At 36.4% G+C, this 16,223-nt stretch overlaps 2 protein-coding genes across 2 annotated transcripts; both read right to left on the bottom strand.

The window, feature by feature from the left end:
- Nucleotides 1–1,700: 1,700 nt before the first annotated feature.
- Nucleotides 1,701–3,301, bottom strand: LOC113294285. The gene is made up of 3 exons (XM_026542682.1): nt 3,015–3,301; nt 2,820–2,919; nt 1,701–2,656 (listed from the first exon to the last, which is right to left on the bottom strand). Exons 1-3 carry the CDS (start codon nt 3,299–3,301, stop codon nt 2,174–2,176), a joined length of 870 nt encoding a protein of 289 aa, XP_026398467.1. The 3' UTR covers nt 1,701–2,173.
- Nucleotides 3,302–5,254: 1,953 nt separating this feature from the next.
- LOC113294284 lies at nt 5,255–6,737 on the bottom strand. Its single transcript, XM_026542681.1, has 3 exons — nt 6,085–6,737; nt 5,390–5,902; nt 5,255–5,261 (listed from the first exon to the last, which is right to left on the bottom strand). The coding sequence occupies exons 1-3, from the start codon at nt 6,120–6,122 to the stop codon at nt 5,255–5,257; spliced, it is 558 nt and encodes a 185-aa protein (XP_026398466.1). The 5' UTR covers nt 6,123–6,737.
- Between the last annotated feature and the right edge of the window lie 9,486 nt (nt 6,738–16,223).

The following is a 16,223-nucleotide window of genomic DNA, read 5'->3' as shown; positions in this document are numbered from 1 at the left end:
TGTTGTTACTACCGCTAGTATAGATGATGATGATGAAGTGGAGGAATCCGATGCAGTCACGAGTGATTCTCATGATCAGTACTCCTAGTTGATGATTCCATATCTAAGGGGGTACACTAGGAGACTGGAGAATGCTCAAACTGTGATGCTAATTTTATACTCCCTACGTTCCTTTTAGACTGGTTTCTATAAATAAATGTTTTAAAAATATAGGCTGGTTTTCAAATTGGGAAAGTCAAATATTACTTTGATTTTGTGAGATCATTTTTCTCTTAACTTCTTTTGATGACAATTATCATGTGGACCATTTCACTTTACTTCTTTTACTAATAAGTGTCATGAGGACCACTTTCAATGATTGGTTCTTTTAATTTCCTTAATTTTCTGTAAAAACAAAACCAACCTATTAAGAAGGAACAGAGGGAGCAGTTAAGAGGGAGATTTGTTGAAAAAATGTTAAGAGCGTGTGATGATTGGTGCATAGACGTCATAGCCGACTACGAAGAACCATTGAATTTCAGATGTGGCAATAGCTGGGAAATCTAACGAGTAATAGCACCACCCCGTTGTGATATGGGTGGACGTGGATCAAGAAATTTTTTGAGAAGTCAATTTAGCCTAGATGTCTACCATCCGACTTATCAATAGCCATGGAGTAATCTGCCTTCTTTAATTCCAGTTTTGTATTTCTGTCGCGTGACTGATTGGCGGTTTTGTTGAAAATAGGGATTATAAATACAGAAACCTGGCACTTAATAATGAACGTGTCACTACTATATTTGTATAACGGATTTTAATAAAATTTATATTTTCGCAAATATTTCTAAATTATCTACAAAAGAAGATACATGGTTGATGGTAAATTCGAAAGTCTTTTTTTTCGACGAATTTTACTAGGATGAAACTGGTTGTATTCTGCCTTAAACTAAAATAAAAAAAGGGGATTTTAATAAAGTGCCACACTTCCAATATGCAGTTTCTGAAAATGCCACCGTTTTTTTGAGAGTTTATTAAATGCCATACTCTTGACTTTTATCATCCCGTTTTTTTGAGATAACGGTTAACGGCTGTTAGTCTTTGTTAGTACATACGTGGCATTAAATAACCCGTCCAAAATTACATAGAAGCCCCTGAATCAGTTAACAGGGATTGAGTTAATCAGTTCACTGGGATTGAGTTAACCGGCTATAGAGTAGTGAGTTAACTCGCGACTCGGTGCACGTGAGAAAAACGTGCAAGATTTGCTAACGGTCGGAATACACGTGGGATCAATCTAAGAGAAAAAATCGACGATCCATATTTTACCTGGATTTATAACGGTCTTATTCATCATCTTGAAGCTCTATATATACTAATGAAGATCCCAAACTCTTCATTAGTCAATTTCTTCAGAAGTTCAACACATAAAAATGAGCCAAAAGGTTATAAACTCTCCAGGTAGTAACAGTTGCAGTAGTAGTAGCAAGAGCAGCAGCAGCAGCAAATTTAGACAGCAAACTACCCCAGATCTATGTCCAACATGTGAACAAGGAAGTCATGAGTCTAAGGTTTGTCCCTGGATGTACTCTAGATGCAAACATATACCTTGTAATGGTATAAGACAACTACTAAGATCCATCACAAGAGAAACAGATGGAGAAATGTTCTTGAAGTGTTCAAATCCTACCTGCACCTACTTTGAATGGTTTGATTCTGCCAGTCATCCACTCAAATCCAAGAATATCAAGCTACCCAAAGAGAATTGTTGTTGTGCTTGTGGAGAAGAGACCCACTGTTACAAAGAATGCCCACTGCATAAGCAAGAATGCTACAAAGAGCAATGCAAGTCAATAATGCAGCTGAGAAGATGCAAAAATGAACACAATAGAAACATTGCTTACCTGATCTGCACAGATTGTGAAGCATTTAGATGGGTATCAGACCACCTTTTCATTGCAGCAAAAAATAGGGTTATCCATTCAAGTTTCAATCTCAATGCCATATGTAAGGAACTTCAAAAGACTATTAACATGTAATTAGTTCTTAACTAATATCATTTCCATTCATAAAGTAAGATTATCCATCAAAATAAAACTGAATTCAGGTACATAAAAAAAAACAGATCTAACACTATGATATCAGTGTCTAAAGCAAAAAAAAAAGATCTAACACAACAAGAAGCACACACACACTTCTACTTCTTCTTAGCCTTGCTTTGCTTTCCCTTTGTGACAGGAATATGTTGACTAACAGATCCAATACCAGTAAAGTTCTGACTGAAATTCAGAACATCTTGTGTAGATCCATGGGTGCTAGGTTCTGTTGGTGCTCTTCCAAAGTTTTTAGGTCCTGTTGACTCACCAACAAATGAAGATGTACCTCTGGATTTGTTCACCTTTGCTTTACCCCTTGCACTGCTACTTTCAGGATGATCTCTACTAGTGAAGGTGCAGTTTGCAGCATCATACTCGGTGCTTGGCATGAATCCAGTTGGGTTTTTACCAACATCACCACCAGCACAGGTTCTCTTATTATGACCAGCAGTAGATCCACACTTTCCACATTTCCTTTTCTTCACCACAGTTTCAGGTTCATCATAGCTCCTCTTCCTCTTCTTTGCTGGTCTTCCAGTTTTTCTTTGATAAGGAGGAGGCTTTAAGTTGATGTCCATGGATGCCTGCCAATTAAGATAAGAAGAAGAGAAAAGGAATGAGAAAGTTAAAGTAAAGAAATGAAACCCTAACCCTAAAAGAAATGAGAAATAAGGATATAATAAAGTAGAGAAAAAAGTAGAGAAAAAAGTACACATTCAATAATATATTTAATGCTGAAAAAAGTACCTTATCTTCCCAGTTCCATTCACTTATGTCTTCTAGTGGATTTACAGCATCTGCATATATGGTCCTATAATATTCCACAGAGTAGTAAGGAGCACAATAACTGTTCAACCAATCAAACAAATGTGTCAGTTTACAGAAACAAAAGTAATAGCATATTACAACCCAAAAGTAATAGCATATTACAAAATTTCTTACTCTTTCCAGTTTGGCCTGAGCAGTTTCAATGCACATACAGCATGTTGACAAGGGAATCCCCTTAGCTGCCATTGCAAACAAGTGCATTGTTTGTCTACAATGTTCACTGTGAAAATTTTCTTGGTAGACACATTAGTTACCAAATAAACCTGTCCAACCACACTTCCTTCTGTATCAAACTTCCCAACCAAGTCAAGCATCTTATTTATCAACTTAACAGCAGCAGGGACCAAATCATTTTGATTCCACTTAGCAGATTCTTCCCTTCTCTTAAATAACAAACCCATTACTAACTGACCATACATCATACCTAGTTGGATTATTGGTTTATCTCTCATATTAGAACTCATAGAATTAAATGATTCTGAGAAATTGTTATTCATATGCTCACAACAGCTAATGGGATCAAAATAAGCCCTAGACCAAGTACTTGGATCTTCTTTCCTAAGATATTCACCAGCAGCCGGACTTTCTTTGCATATGTTGTCAAAGTGCTCCTACATTATAGTAACCTGAGTTATTATATAACCTACTAACTATGAATCAAAAAACATATGGATATTTAAAAAAGAGAGGCACAAACCTGAAAATGCCTCACTTTGTAAGCTTTGCATGCATTCCACAATAAGTTGTGCAAGGTTGGTGCCTTGTGGTACTTCTTGAAGTTCTTGTACAAGTGCCTGAAGCAATATCTAACTCTTGCACCAGGGAAAACCTTTGGAACAGATTCCAACAACCCTTTTTGCCTATCAGAAATAAAGGTAATTTTGCCAGCATGATGTGCATTGATTGCTGGAGCCAAATCCTTGAGGAACCCAGTCCAGCTCTCCTTGGTTTCACTCTTAGCCACCTTAATGCCTAAAGGCACCAGAGAATTCTGACCATCAATTGCTGTTGCAGCCATTAGAACACCACCACGCTTTCCAGTTAGATGGCATGCATCTAAACCTATGACTCCCCTGCAAGCTTTCTGAAATCCTCTCATTGGTGCAGCAAATGAAATAGTCATGCTCATGAATGTCTTATCTGCACATTTAGTAACCAACCATTAAATAACTGAGCACCACTTACAAATAAATGAATCAACCATGAATGTCTTAACATAATGTATACCTCTTTTCCCATAAGTGTATTTAGCAACAGACCCTGGATTAGTATGAGCCACCATTGCACAAAAGATGGGTACATCCTTGTAGCTGTCTTCATAATTACCAAACAGATCTTCTAAAAGAAGATTTCTAGCCTTCCATGCACAAATATAAGGTATATTGATGTTATGAGTTACAAAAAAGTCTCTTGCAATGTGTTTAGGCTTTGGAATTAAGGCCCCAGCTGTCTGCTTTAACTTCTCATGTACCACATCTTTTACGAACTCAGGATCCGCGGATCTGTTAAAACTCTTTGGATCCGCAACACAAGTGTGTTCTAGATTAACCTTCCTAACAATAAAAGTAGGCTCATGCCTTTTTATGCTAGCATTTACAAACCAGTTACAGCCATACTCTTCCCTAAACCTACATCTCACTCTTAATCTTGTTTTGTCACTCTTATAGACCGTATACTGATAATTATGTTTTACACAGTAACCCCTAAGATGTTTCTTATAAGCACTCTTGTTATTAAAAGCATACTTTACCTCCATCTTAGTAGGATCAACAGGAGTCACCTCTTCTTCTACAGGGAATAATGGTTCTTCTTCTTCATCACTGTGCATATTGAACATTTCTTTCCACATCTGGTAATCAAGCTTTGGTTTGGAATATTTATCATCATTTACTTCAGGACCATCATTATCCTTATCATTATTCTTGTCATCATTAGAAACTGCAATCAACATCAAAGTGTTAGTACATGTAAAAAATAAACAAAAAATTATAAACACTAAAGGGTCCATACCTTCTTCATTGTCTTCTTCACTACTGCTTGAATCACTGCTTTCATCTCCAACTTTGTATGTCTTGACAATATCTTCATAATCAATATCATTTTCTTCATCACTGTCAAAGATTGGTGGAGCATTTGGGTCTTCAATGGGGTGACATTCATCTACAGTAGTGTTCTCTAGCACCACATTGTCCTCATCATCACCATCACTATTGTCCCCTGCATCAGTCTTATCCCCTGTATCAGTCTTATCCCCTGCATTAGCCTTATCCCCTGCATCAGTCTTATCCCCTGTATCAGTCTTATCCCCTGCAGCAGTCTTATCCCCTGTATCAGTCTTATCCCCTGCATCAGTCTTATCCCCTGCAGCAGTGTTGTTTACTTCATCAACCCAGTAATCATGATTAAAGCTATCAACTGGTGTACTGCTAGAACCAACAACAGTGGCTTGACTTAGGCAAGAAAAACCCTGAGATTCCACTTCATTTAACAGATCCATGAACAAAAACTTCCTAGATGCTCCTCCATTTGAGTTTTCATTCTTTGATTGAGCATGCAACCTTGGTGATCTCCTTGTAGGTGATATCTTTACTGACTTTTCCTTTGAAACTGGCTTCTTAGCAATCCTCTTAGGTGCCTTCTTAGGAGTCTCATCAATTGTTACTACTGGTTGTTCCATTGCATCCTTAATGAAGTCATTGTCATTCCTAAATTCTGAATTCATTACACTCATTTGTAAACATATGAACCCTTTATCATCAGGTACAGCATGCTCCCAAAACTTAAACAAGTCTTCATTTGTAACCAAATACTCAGGCAGACATGGGTCTATGGTCCAATATAAATTTGGAATTTCTGTTTCATCAAGATGCAACTTAACACGCAACATCTTCTCAAATTCCTTAAGGTCAATTCTATCTCTATCCATGTGAGGGAATAGCAAATTAAGTTTACTATTCACAACAAACACACTGATATCTCTATATGGATAATATGTATGGTCACTGTAAATGAACAAACAAAATAAAATTCATCAAATTCCACACTTCACACAGAAAAGCCCTAAAATAAAATTCATCAATTCATCAAACACACGAAATTAGGGTTTTAAAAATTCCACACTTCACACAGAAAACTCCTAAAATAAAACTCATCAAACACACGAAATTAGGGTTTGAAATCGTACCATATCCGCTGCTTGTGCTTCCCCTTATTCTTCTTCATCTTCAGCTCCCCAACCCTTTACTCAGACACTAAACCTAAGCAAAATCCCGCTGAAAACTGACCCAAACCCTAATTTCTTCCACTAGAGAACAGAGCGGACATAGAGCAAGAGAAAAAAAGTACAAGAAAGAGAAACAGAAACCTAAGAGAAAACCCCTAATTCAACTCAGAAAAACGAAATTAGGGTTTGCAATCATACCATATCTGCTGCTTGTCCTTCCCCTTCTTTTTCTGAATCTCGATCGCTCCCCAACCCTTTACTCAGACACTAAACCTAAGCAAAATCCCGCTGAAAACTGACCCAAACCCTAATTTCTTCCACTAGAGAACAGAGCGGACAGAGAGAACGAGCAAACCCTAGAAAAAAAATGAAACGATACAAAGTTGCAAACTGTTTTCAATCCCACGAAGGATAAAATAGTCATTTAGCCTGTGCTACGTGTAATAATCTCATGCTCGACATCTTGAGCCGTCCACATAAGACACGTGTAAGTAATCTGGACAAAGTCAAAAAAGTTTGACCAATCATGTGGGTCCAAGACGTTAGTGCTAACGGTTGTGGCATTAAATAAACTCTGAAAAAAACGGTGGCAGTTTCTTGAATCGGGATTTGCAAGTGTGGCAGTTTGTTAAAATTCCCATAAAAAAATTATTCGAAAAATAGCTAGGATGAAACTGGATCCATCCTAGTTGTAAACTTAAAAGAAAAAATTACTCAAATAATATCTAGGAGAAATCTTACTTGAATTTGTTTCCATCCATGTTTAAATTAGTACGAAACTGACAAACTGGTATCATCCTGTTTTAAATTTGGTTAAATTTATTTTTATCCATGCTAATTAGTATGAAACTGGTTTCATCCTGTTTTAGAAATTGGTGGAATTTGATTTCGTCCATGTTAAACCTATTATGAAATTGGTTTCATCTGTTATATGTAATTTCATCCATGTTGATACTACGATGAAACTGGTTTCACCCATTCGTTGTTTCCGCGTAATTATACTATGTCTGATGTATATAGTTTCATCTTGATTCATATACCAAATGAATCCATACTCATTTTTATTTAAAATATGAACAACCACCAATTCTATACCACATGAATAATTGACTCTTAACACCGCCATTAATTTCTTAGCCCATCCATGTCTATACCAGTACTACTAATTTGTTTAGTATATTTAGTGACCCTTACTCAATTCCGTGACATCGGTTTAATTTCTTTTCTTTTTTGAAAGTATATGGGAAAATTTCATTAAAAATTAACAACTCTTCAAAGTAATGAAATATTAAGAGTACAAAAAAGAAAAAAGAAAATTAGTTGTTACCAACAACAGCCCCCAATTACGAATTAAAGTACTTAGACAAAAGCCTTTGAATAACTTAGAATGAAAAGACCAATTTAATAAATTACATTCGACAGAAATCACCAGTTGATTTAAGCTTCTTTTCCTATTGTTGTATAACCTACAGTTGTGCTCCGTCCAAATTGCCCACCAAATAGGAAATGGTAGCATCCCCGAATCTTATCATCTTATTATTCTTTTTATTGGACCATTTCTAGATATTAGACATAACGTTGTCAGCAAATACCCAACTTACTCCAAAACTATCCAAAACATTTCTTGATTCCTAGAACATAACAAGCATTGATCAGAGTTTACCATACCAGCCCTATAAAACTTATCCAAAGTTGGAGCTCCGTTGTGACAGAGTGTCCATACTAGAAAGGAAACCTTCAAATGGAATTTTTGGATTCCAAATTTATGCATGAGAAACGAAATAAAACCATCCACATCCATTGAAGAATAACAGTTTGCCACGGAAAAATCTTGACCAAAATTGTGAATTGAAGTTGCGAAACCTTCTAGCACTTGCAACAGATTTGCGGTTTCAATTTCATAAAGACTTCTACTGAAATTAAAATTTCATCTCCTTGACAGTTGCAAGTTTGTTTCTAGAAACCTTGACAGTTGCCGGAAACCTATTCTCAAGAGTATTATCCCCTATCCACTTATCGGTCCAAAAACATATACTATCACCATTACATACTATAAATGATGTGCTAGACTTAACATACTCTCTAGATTTTAGAATTTCTGCCCAGAGACCATGGACCATAGATTTTAAAGTAGTTCTAGGAAAAAAGGAATTAGGATCACCTCCAAAATTTTCATGAATTATCTTTCTCCACAACGCTGCTTTTTCTCCTCCATATCTCCGGATCCACTTACAATGTAGTGCTTTATTGACAAGTTTCAGCTTCTTAATTCCAATATCTCCATTAGCTTTAGGCACTTTATTTTTAGGCCAGGACACCCAGCTCCGCTTTTCAGTAGAAGTAGTAGACCCCCAAAAAAGTTACGCATTATCTTCTCGATTTCTTTGACCACTGAATTGGGCATTTGAAATAAAGACAAATAATAAGTCCGCGTGCTTGAAAGAACAATGTTAATAAGAATTACTCTTTGGCTATATAAGTGACTTACAATCATACTATGTGGTTTAATTTCTTCGTACTTTTATTTCTATGATAAAATGGAAATGGAATTATAAGTGACTTACACTCATACTAGGTATACAGTATCCACTAGATTATTTTCGGTTTCCGTACATACATTATTTGCCTGGTTAAATTGGGGTCTATAGGAATTAATTTGGGCTTATCACTAAATGACAAAAAAAACATTTTGAAGTAAAATGGATTACCCCTTAATAAATTATTTTTTAATGGAAAATTTACCTCTGATTAATTAGTGTTAATTTTGGTGATTAGTGATAAAATATCGTGTTAGATGTGAAATTAAGTTGTGTTACTGAATCATTTGAATATGAAAACATTTAAAATTTAAATATTTTTTGAACAACACCAACTCAGAATCTATGTTTTCATTGGTATCAACCTATTGTAACCTCAAAAACATATAGAGATTTTTTAAAACTTGCTTCTACCCAGAATCGGTTTATATGGACATGAAAATCAACCGATTATCCGAATCGGTTTAAATGGACATGAACATAGACCGATTGTGAGTAATTTTTTTTTATCTGTAGATTATGTGTTATTAAGCATCAAATAAATTAAAATTCATTTTTATACCCGAGTTAAAAATGAGTATGACTTCATACTCGGATTTCATATCGTTTAAGAAGTTGTACTCTTTTTCGATTCGAGTATAAAGTTATACTCGTTTTCGATTCGAGTATAAAGTTATACTCGTTTTCAATTCGAGTACAAAACTATTTTCATTTGTAGTCGAAATGAAATCGAGTATGATTTCATACTCATTTATAAAAATAAAAATGGGTTAGTCAGAATCGGTTTACACGATACATATGTAAAAACCGATTCCTGATATTACACAACAGGAATCGGTTTATAAAAATGCTTATGTAATCCGATTCGAACAAAAAAAAAGCCACAGAAAAATAATTATCTCTTCCATACAAGAATCTGGCTATGTGAGCATTAACGTAAACCGATTCTGGTTCAATTTCCTCCAACGAGAATGTCTATCCAGGACAATAGGTCTTTGTGGGCATAAACAACAACCGTTTCTAAATGAAATCGGTTTACAAGTGCATTGACGTAGACAGATTCTTATAAACCCAAAAAACTGTGACTTAAAAAAATTGGATTGTTTGAGTGATTACATGTTATTGAAACCTACTCCAGGGGATTGGGTTAATAGAACGAGCTAAAACGAAAAATTACCTATTTTAATGAATTTGGTGATTATCTACAATGTTTTCTTTTGATTTTGAATTTTGAATTTTGATGGAAATGAAATGGAAATAATTTTGATTTGATTTAGTTTTTTTTTTTTTTTTTTTTATTAGGATTTAATGAGGATAAATTGGTAGTATTAAAATTTCATAGAAGGTAAAATGGTAGTTTCATCAAATTTAAACACCATTTATCATTTTCTATGTGGTGGATGAAGAAATTCATAGACCCCAATTAATCATCATAGGCCCCAATTTAGCTAGGATTATTTGGTTGTTCAGCATCACACCTCTGTTCTTCTCCCTTTCTTCGGGTTTGCAGAACTATGGTGAGTTAGTCATTGAAAAGATAAAAAGAAATTTTCTAATCTAATCAAAACTCATTCATAGTATAAAATCACATGACATTAATATTTTAATACATGCCCCTTAAATAGGAGTTTAAAGATAAATTTTACGGCTCAAACTCAACCTAAAATAGACTACAACTTTAAATATAATAATATATTTATTATAATTTATGTATTTTTTATATTGACTAGTCGGAAGCATAACAAGCTAAACTCCAATAACGTATTATTACATGAATTGAACAGGTTGTCGTGTTAATTTACCAGCGAGCCTCATGGGTAACCTAGCCAAAGCAGCCGAAGCGGAAGGAGACGCTAATATTGTGTTACAAAGGGGCAAGCTAACTCTACCATCCATGTTAATTTCCTGCAATACTACGCCATCGGAGCTCTAACCTGGAACCTCCTGAAAGACATGAAACTTTGGGAAACGAGGGACTATAACTTAATTTATTATACAATAAATAATTTATATCAAGTGTGAATCTACAATGGAGTCATCCCCTTAGTATTTACGTAAATTGCCTAGATAGTATACTATTTATAAAACTTCCGAAAGTAACCTTAGCCTGTTCCAAAAATCCACTTCCACAACCTTGATAACTCCCCCAAGGTTGACTACGTGTAGATACAATACAACCTTGATGGTGAGTCTTTTATTTTTTGTTTCAGATTAGAACAACTTTTTTATGGGAAAAATTGTGACGACATCTGCAAAAACAACTAGTTTTCTGAGTAAAATAAGAAAGCAATAGTATATAAAAATTAAAAAATAACATGAAACAACCATAAGGTTTAACGTAAAACGAAGCATGACATTACCTTTTAATACTATTTCACTTGTGCTAGTCATTAAACCTGAAACCAAACCTATATGTCTACTTATTGCAATCGAATATCCGTATTCTTTCTTCAGTTTTATATGCTATAAAACCTTCTTTACAAATTTTCACACTTTCTCGATTCTGAATTATATCCATGTTTACATAGCGTTTCTATTGTAGATATTCTTTGAATGTTGAACATCCTATGTTTTTATTTTCGTTCATCTTTATAATAATATTTCCGAAATTATTCTATTTTCTTTTCAGATCCATGATTTGAAAAAAAGACTTATATTATCATGATTTTTATACATTTATTATGTTACTTGTTTTCTGAGGGATGAAATCACTTCTCCATCTATTTCTTTTAGTATCATACATATCTTGTAACTATCGTTAAAAGACTTCTTGTTTTTAGTTTTATTTTTTATTTTTGATACTAAAAAGCTTTCGCTATTATATAGGAGTTAATAAACTTATATTAATAATCCTAATTATATTTGTATTGTGGAATTTTTCAAGTTTAGGAAACTTTATTTTCACTCTTTGATAATCAGTGTTTTAAACATATTTTTCGGTTAACAGATTAATCAACAGAATTCGAACAGGGTTGGATTTTTCATGCCACAATAGATGCATATAGTGTTCTCTATATTACATTTAACCATATATATAATTCTAAATTGTTTCATTTGTTTGAATAGGTATAGAGTACTCTTCCATAAGTCGATAGGTTCATGAGCTTGTAGAAGCAGAGAGCTACGATTTCCGTTTGTTGGTTTGTTGTCTTACAGGTATAAAGTTAGGGTTACTATCAATTGACCACGTAGTACATGTAATAATCCACATATCTTTTATCTATAAATTAAAAGTTCATTTTCTACCAATTATTTTTTGACATGTAGTTCAAAAGTATTCATGTATAAGATACATGCATATAAGAAAATAAGCATCATGTTTTTGGATGTAGGGGATAAATATCGCGCAAGACTAAATTATAACCTCGCTTAAACTAAGACAATAATCAATACGACGAAGAGAAGACTTAGCAGAAAGGAAATCACGCGAGAAAGAAGGAGACGCACGAAGGATGATCACACGATAAGCACATCACGACATCTATTATGAAGACCGCGAAGGAGCCACGCGAAAGACAGCGACATCTTCCAAAAGCCTGGTGAATAAGACAGGTTAAACAGAAGTCAGCTAGCGGAGACCATGCACGTGAACCCAATTGTCTTCTACCTGGGTATTTGCCTATATAAAGACCTAAAGAATGAAGAAAGAGGGGTTGAGTCTAGTGGCAGCGATAATAATAATAGAGAGAAAAGGAAGAGAATTAGGTCTTGAGTTCTAGCTATTATTCCCATCATTCTGTAATGAAATATCTGTGATAATTGTAAGAGCATCATACTTTCAATAAAGAAGCTTGTTTGAAGATCATATTTAGTGTCAAGTGATACATAATATCATGAATGTCTGAGTCCATATCCATGACTTAGACTTTGTGTTCTTATTACTTCATTGGGTGTAGTTGTGGAATTTTCCATAACTACATTTTGGCGCTAGAAACAGGGAGGATTTTTCCTCACCTGATAGCATTCGATCGGAAACTATCAATCATCATTACCTTCTTGCCCACTATGAGAACTCACTCGCACACTATTTGAATCCATCACCCTTTCAAAACTTGCATTGTAAAAAACCCTAATCTTCAGTGGATCTGAGAACCCCTGACCCTGAAGATCCTAGCAGCGCAGTAGAGTAATCCCGACGGCAGGCACAGAAAAGAGCTAGTTGCATCCATGGAAGATCCACAGTATTGGATGGAGTGGGTTAAACCAGATGACCCAGACAGGCCAATGATAGACGATAACTGGGGCGATCGAAGAAGAGAAAGCCGATTCCACTACCAAAATCACACTTCAGAGTGAAAATGAAGCACGATTTGCACAATGGAGAGAAACAGAGAGAGCGTTGATAGAAGAAAGAATAAATATCACGCAAGAACGTGAGTGGCTAATGATAGAAAATCAGAACCTACGAAGGAGGATCCGAGAATACGAATTGGGGATGGAATATGGGCAAAGTTACAAGACATCTTGTAGGGAAAGAGATCTAGAAAGAGAGGGGAGGATGAGAAGACAAAAGTTCGTTAGGTGAAATACGCCAGCTCCGGCGAAAAGAACACAGGATGAACAAGAAGGCATCGTACTGAGGACAACAATGGGCGAATATGGTATAACAAGTGAACCACGTCCGCATTACAACAAGGAGAAGTCAAGGAACCAATGAAGTATCGCAAACTATAAATAAGAAAAACGGAAAATCGCGTAAAAGAATGTGAGGCAGATCTGTGAAAAAGACAATAATGACCACACTAGACATCAATCCCTGACAAAAATATGAGACAAAGGAAGTGGTGACTACTTGTCGCACTCTACTCACCATGCGACAGTCAAACACACAAAATAGAAAAGAGCTTGAAAAACATATATCGCTCCCCCACATCATCTATGTATCAGTTCAACAATGAAGCAAGTTCTTTTGATAATTGGGCGAGAAAACTAAAAGCGATACGAAAGCAAAGCGACAAGAAATATAAAAAATTTCATAAGACCTCAATAGGGGCCAGCAAAGTATTATCAAAACCTCTACTTAGGGAGGCTGAGACTGCAGTGATGGGGTTTCAACTTAGTTCGCACATAACTGTGCGACAGGAGGACTGCACAGTGTGTAAGAGGCGACCCTTAAGCCCTAACGCGCGTCATAGCTGTTGTATCCTGGGAAAGAAAGTTATTTGGGTGAAAGAAAAGAACATCCAATGGAGGCCACTGAGAATGAACCATTCAACGAATAAGATCTCCGGTACGGGGTGTAAAAGCAGACCAGTGGAATAGAATATGGCCTGGAATGTGATACACTCGGTCCAAAGAAACCCCACTTAGGGTGTGATCTCATGCCTATTAAGTCACTTAGGAGAAAAACATGGGGTTGCGACAACACTGGTCGTTGAATAACCGGATGGGAGGAGCTCAACCAAAATGGTTAGGGGTGGCTTCCTTGAAGGGGCGACTCAGGGGGAATATAAATGTGTCAATTGGGGCTTTTTACTCTCGGAAGTACCTAGGAACGGTATATTGTCGCAGAAATAACCTGCGGAGGTAAGAATACTAACACAGTTAAGGCGAGATCGATGGCCAATGACTCGCGAGAACATATGGAACTGATATATCGTCTCCCAACAAGTGGAAGACCCTGCCCAAGGCAACCATAAGTCCTTTAAAGTTCTACGTGGTAGAAGGCGGTAAGACCTTACTTAGGAGGAAGTTAAGACCTATGAATATCAAGCAAATTAATATGAAAATATCCAAAATGTGCGACGAAAGTTGAAACATTGGATGGACTTCACTAATAAGGCAGATATAAAATCGCATTGTAGAGCGAACATGGACAAAGTGGACATGACACTCTCCAGCTAAGTATTATACATATTGATATTTCACATTAACATGACGAACTCAGTAAAAGAGCCCTAGATTCCCTTAAAATATGAGCATTTTAGGATATAGTCCTCCTTTAAAGGTGGAAAGCAGAGGCAAGAATGAGGATGTTAAAACCCTTGTGCTTCCCACCCTGTCAGTCAGACACCCTAACTAACGGTACAAAATAAGTAACTTAAAATATACATGTATCTATTTCAATCTTTTCTCGACACAGAAAAACATGTCCCAAATTCCTCGAAGTTCAAGTCATGCCCCCCGAGTTTGGGAGCGCCCACAAAAACAGACAATATTAAAAAATATAATGTCTTAAAGCGAAAAAGTGATTAAAAGGCAGCCCAGTCACGATATGGAGAGGACGATGAAAAATGACCAACAGTCCCAGGACGTGAAGAACCTAAGATGCCACCTTCAGAAGAAGGTACCGTTTGGCTCTGCCCTGGATTATGAGATGGATGCCGATCACCTTCAGCATCATTCACAACAGATTCATCAGCAAGTCCATCCTATCTAACGTGTTCAAGGAGTTCACCCTTAGACTTGCCATCACCGTCAGTATTCATCCTCTTCCTCGAATTCTTCCTCATTTTCATAAACCTCCTCCTCGTCACTAGACCCAGGATCAACAACTTCATCCAAAGAAACGGGAACATCAAGAAACTTTCTAGGAGGGAAACCATTCTCAGAAGTAACAAGATCAGCAGTATCCCTAGCAACTTTGTTACACAATCTTTGCGCTTCGCGGCCACCATTAATGAGTTGGGACCTTTTCCGGTGCTTCAACAATGCATACCTACCTTCCATAGTTCCCCTGCATCGTTCAACCTCAGTCTTAACGTGAAGAAGTTCATCATTCGCCAAAGAAAGTTTCTCAGACAAGTCAGTATGTTGATGCTAAGAGGAGGCTTCGCCACTTTTTAACATCGCCAATTCTTGTTGCAAACGCTCAAATTTCTCCCTCAAAGAATCCCTCTCCACTTGAAGGTTCTTCTCATTCTCTGCGAAAAGAAAAATGTGTTAGAAAAGGAAAAACAATTGAAAAAAGAACAAGTTGGGAAACTAAGAATGGATCATTTAAGACACCTTCATTCTGCATAATCACAGAATCTATAACCATCTAGTGATTTTCTACCCAACTAGCATATTTAACAGCTATGACCCTGTTTTCCTCAACCTCGCCTAAAGCCTTATCAAAGTCGTTCAATACCTTCAATCCTAAGGCGAACTCGGATTTCCTCAAGAATCACGCGGAGTTCATGATTTTCCCTTTGACAAGCCTGGAGAGGTTTCTCCCCCTCCTTAATCAATTCATTTCTTAAACTACACGGTTTCTCTGTGGAATTGTCTCACAACTATGTCGACTCTTTCTTTTCATTAGATATATATATGGATACAAAATACAGAGAATAGATCAACTTATCACGAATATACAGAGAAGTTTCAACTAAATACAACAAACTATGACTGCATAGGATTCGGACCTTCCTGGAGACTTGTTCTGGTGGTTACTGACGGCTTGCTCTGGCTGTTGTTGTGCCACTACTGTGGTAGAGCATGTGTACACGTCCAATACCCCCCTCAAGTAGGAGCGGGAGGATGATGTTGCCGAACGCCCAACTTGCTGACAAGATGGCGAAAGTGATCCACACCAAGTGGTTTGGTGAAAAGGTCAGCCAATTGGGCTGCAGAGGGAATGTG

This window comes from Papaver somniferum, chromosome 7 (assembly GCF_003573695.1).
Source record: "Papaver somniferum cultivar HN1 chromosome 7, ASM357369v1, whole genome shotgun sequence".
NCBI classification, from domain to species: Eukaryota; Viridiplantae; Streptophyta; class Magnoliopsida; order Ranunculales; family Papaveraceae; genus Papaver; species Papaver somniferum.
This window is presented reverse-complemented; position numbering and strand designations above follow the sequence as displayed.

Bases quoted from the DNA above. Each gene is read 5' to 3' on its own strand.
- LOC113294285 (XM_026542682.1), bottom strand. From the start codon at position 3,301: ATGGGTTTGTTATTTAAGAGAAGGGAAGAATCTGCTAAGTGGAATCAA. The intron at 2,920-3,014 runs GTAAGAAATTTT...TTGGTTGAACAG, and splicing joins CTCAGGCCAAACTGGAAAGA to TTATTGTGCTCCTTACTACT. The intron at 2,657-2,819 runs GTACTTTTTTCA...CTTAATTGGCAG, and splicing joins AATGGAACTGGGAAGATAAG to GCATCCATGGACATCAACTT.
- LOC113294284 (XM_026542681.1), bottom strand. From the start codon at position 6,122: ATGAAGAAGAATAAGGGGAAGCACAAGCAGCGGATATG. The intron at 5,903-6,084 runs GTACGATTTCAA...GTTCATTTACAG, and splicing joins AAGCACAAGCAGCGGATATG to TGACCATACATATTATCCAT.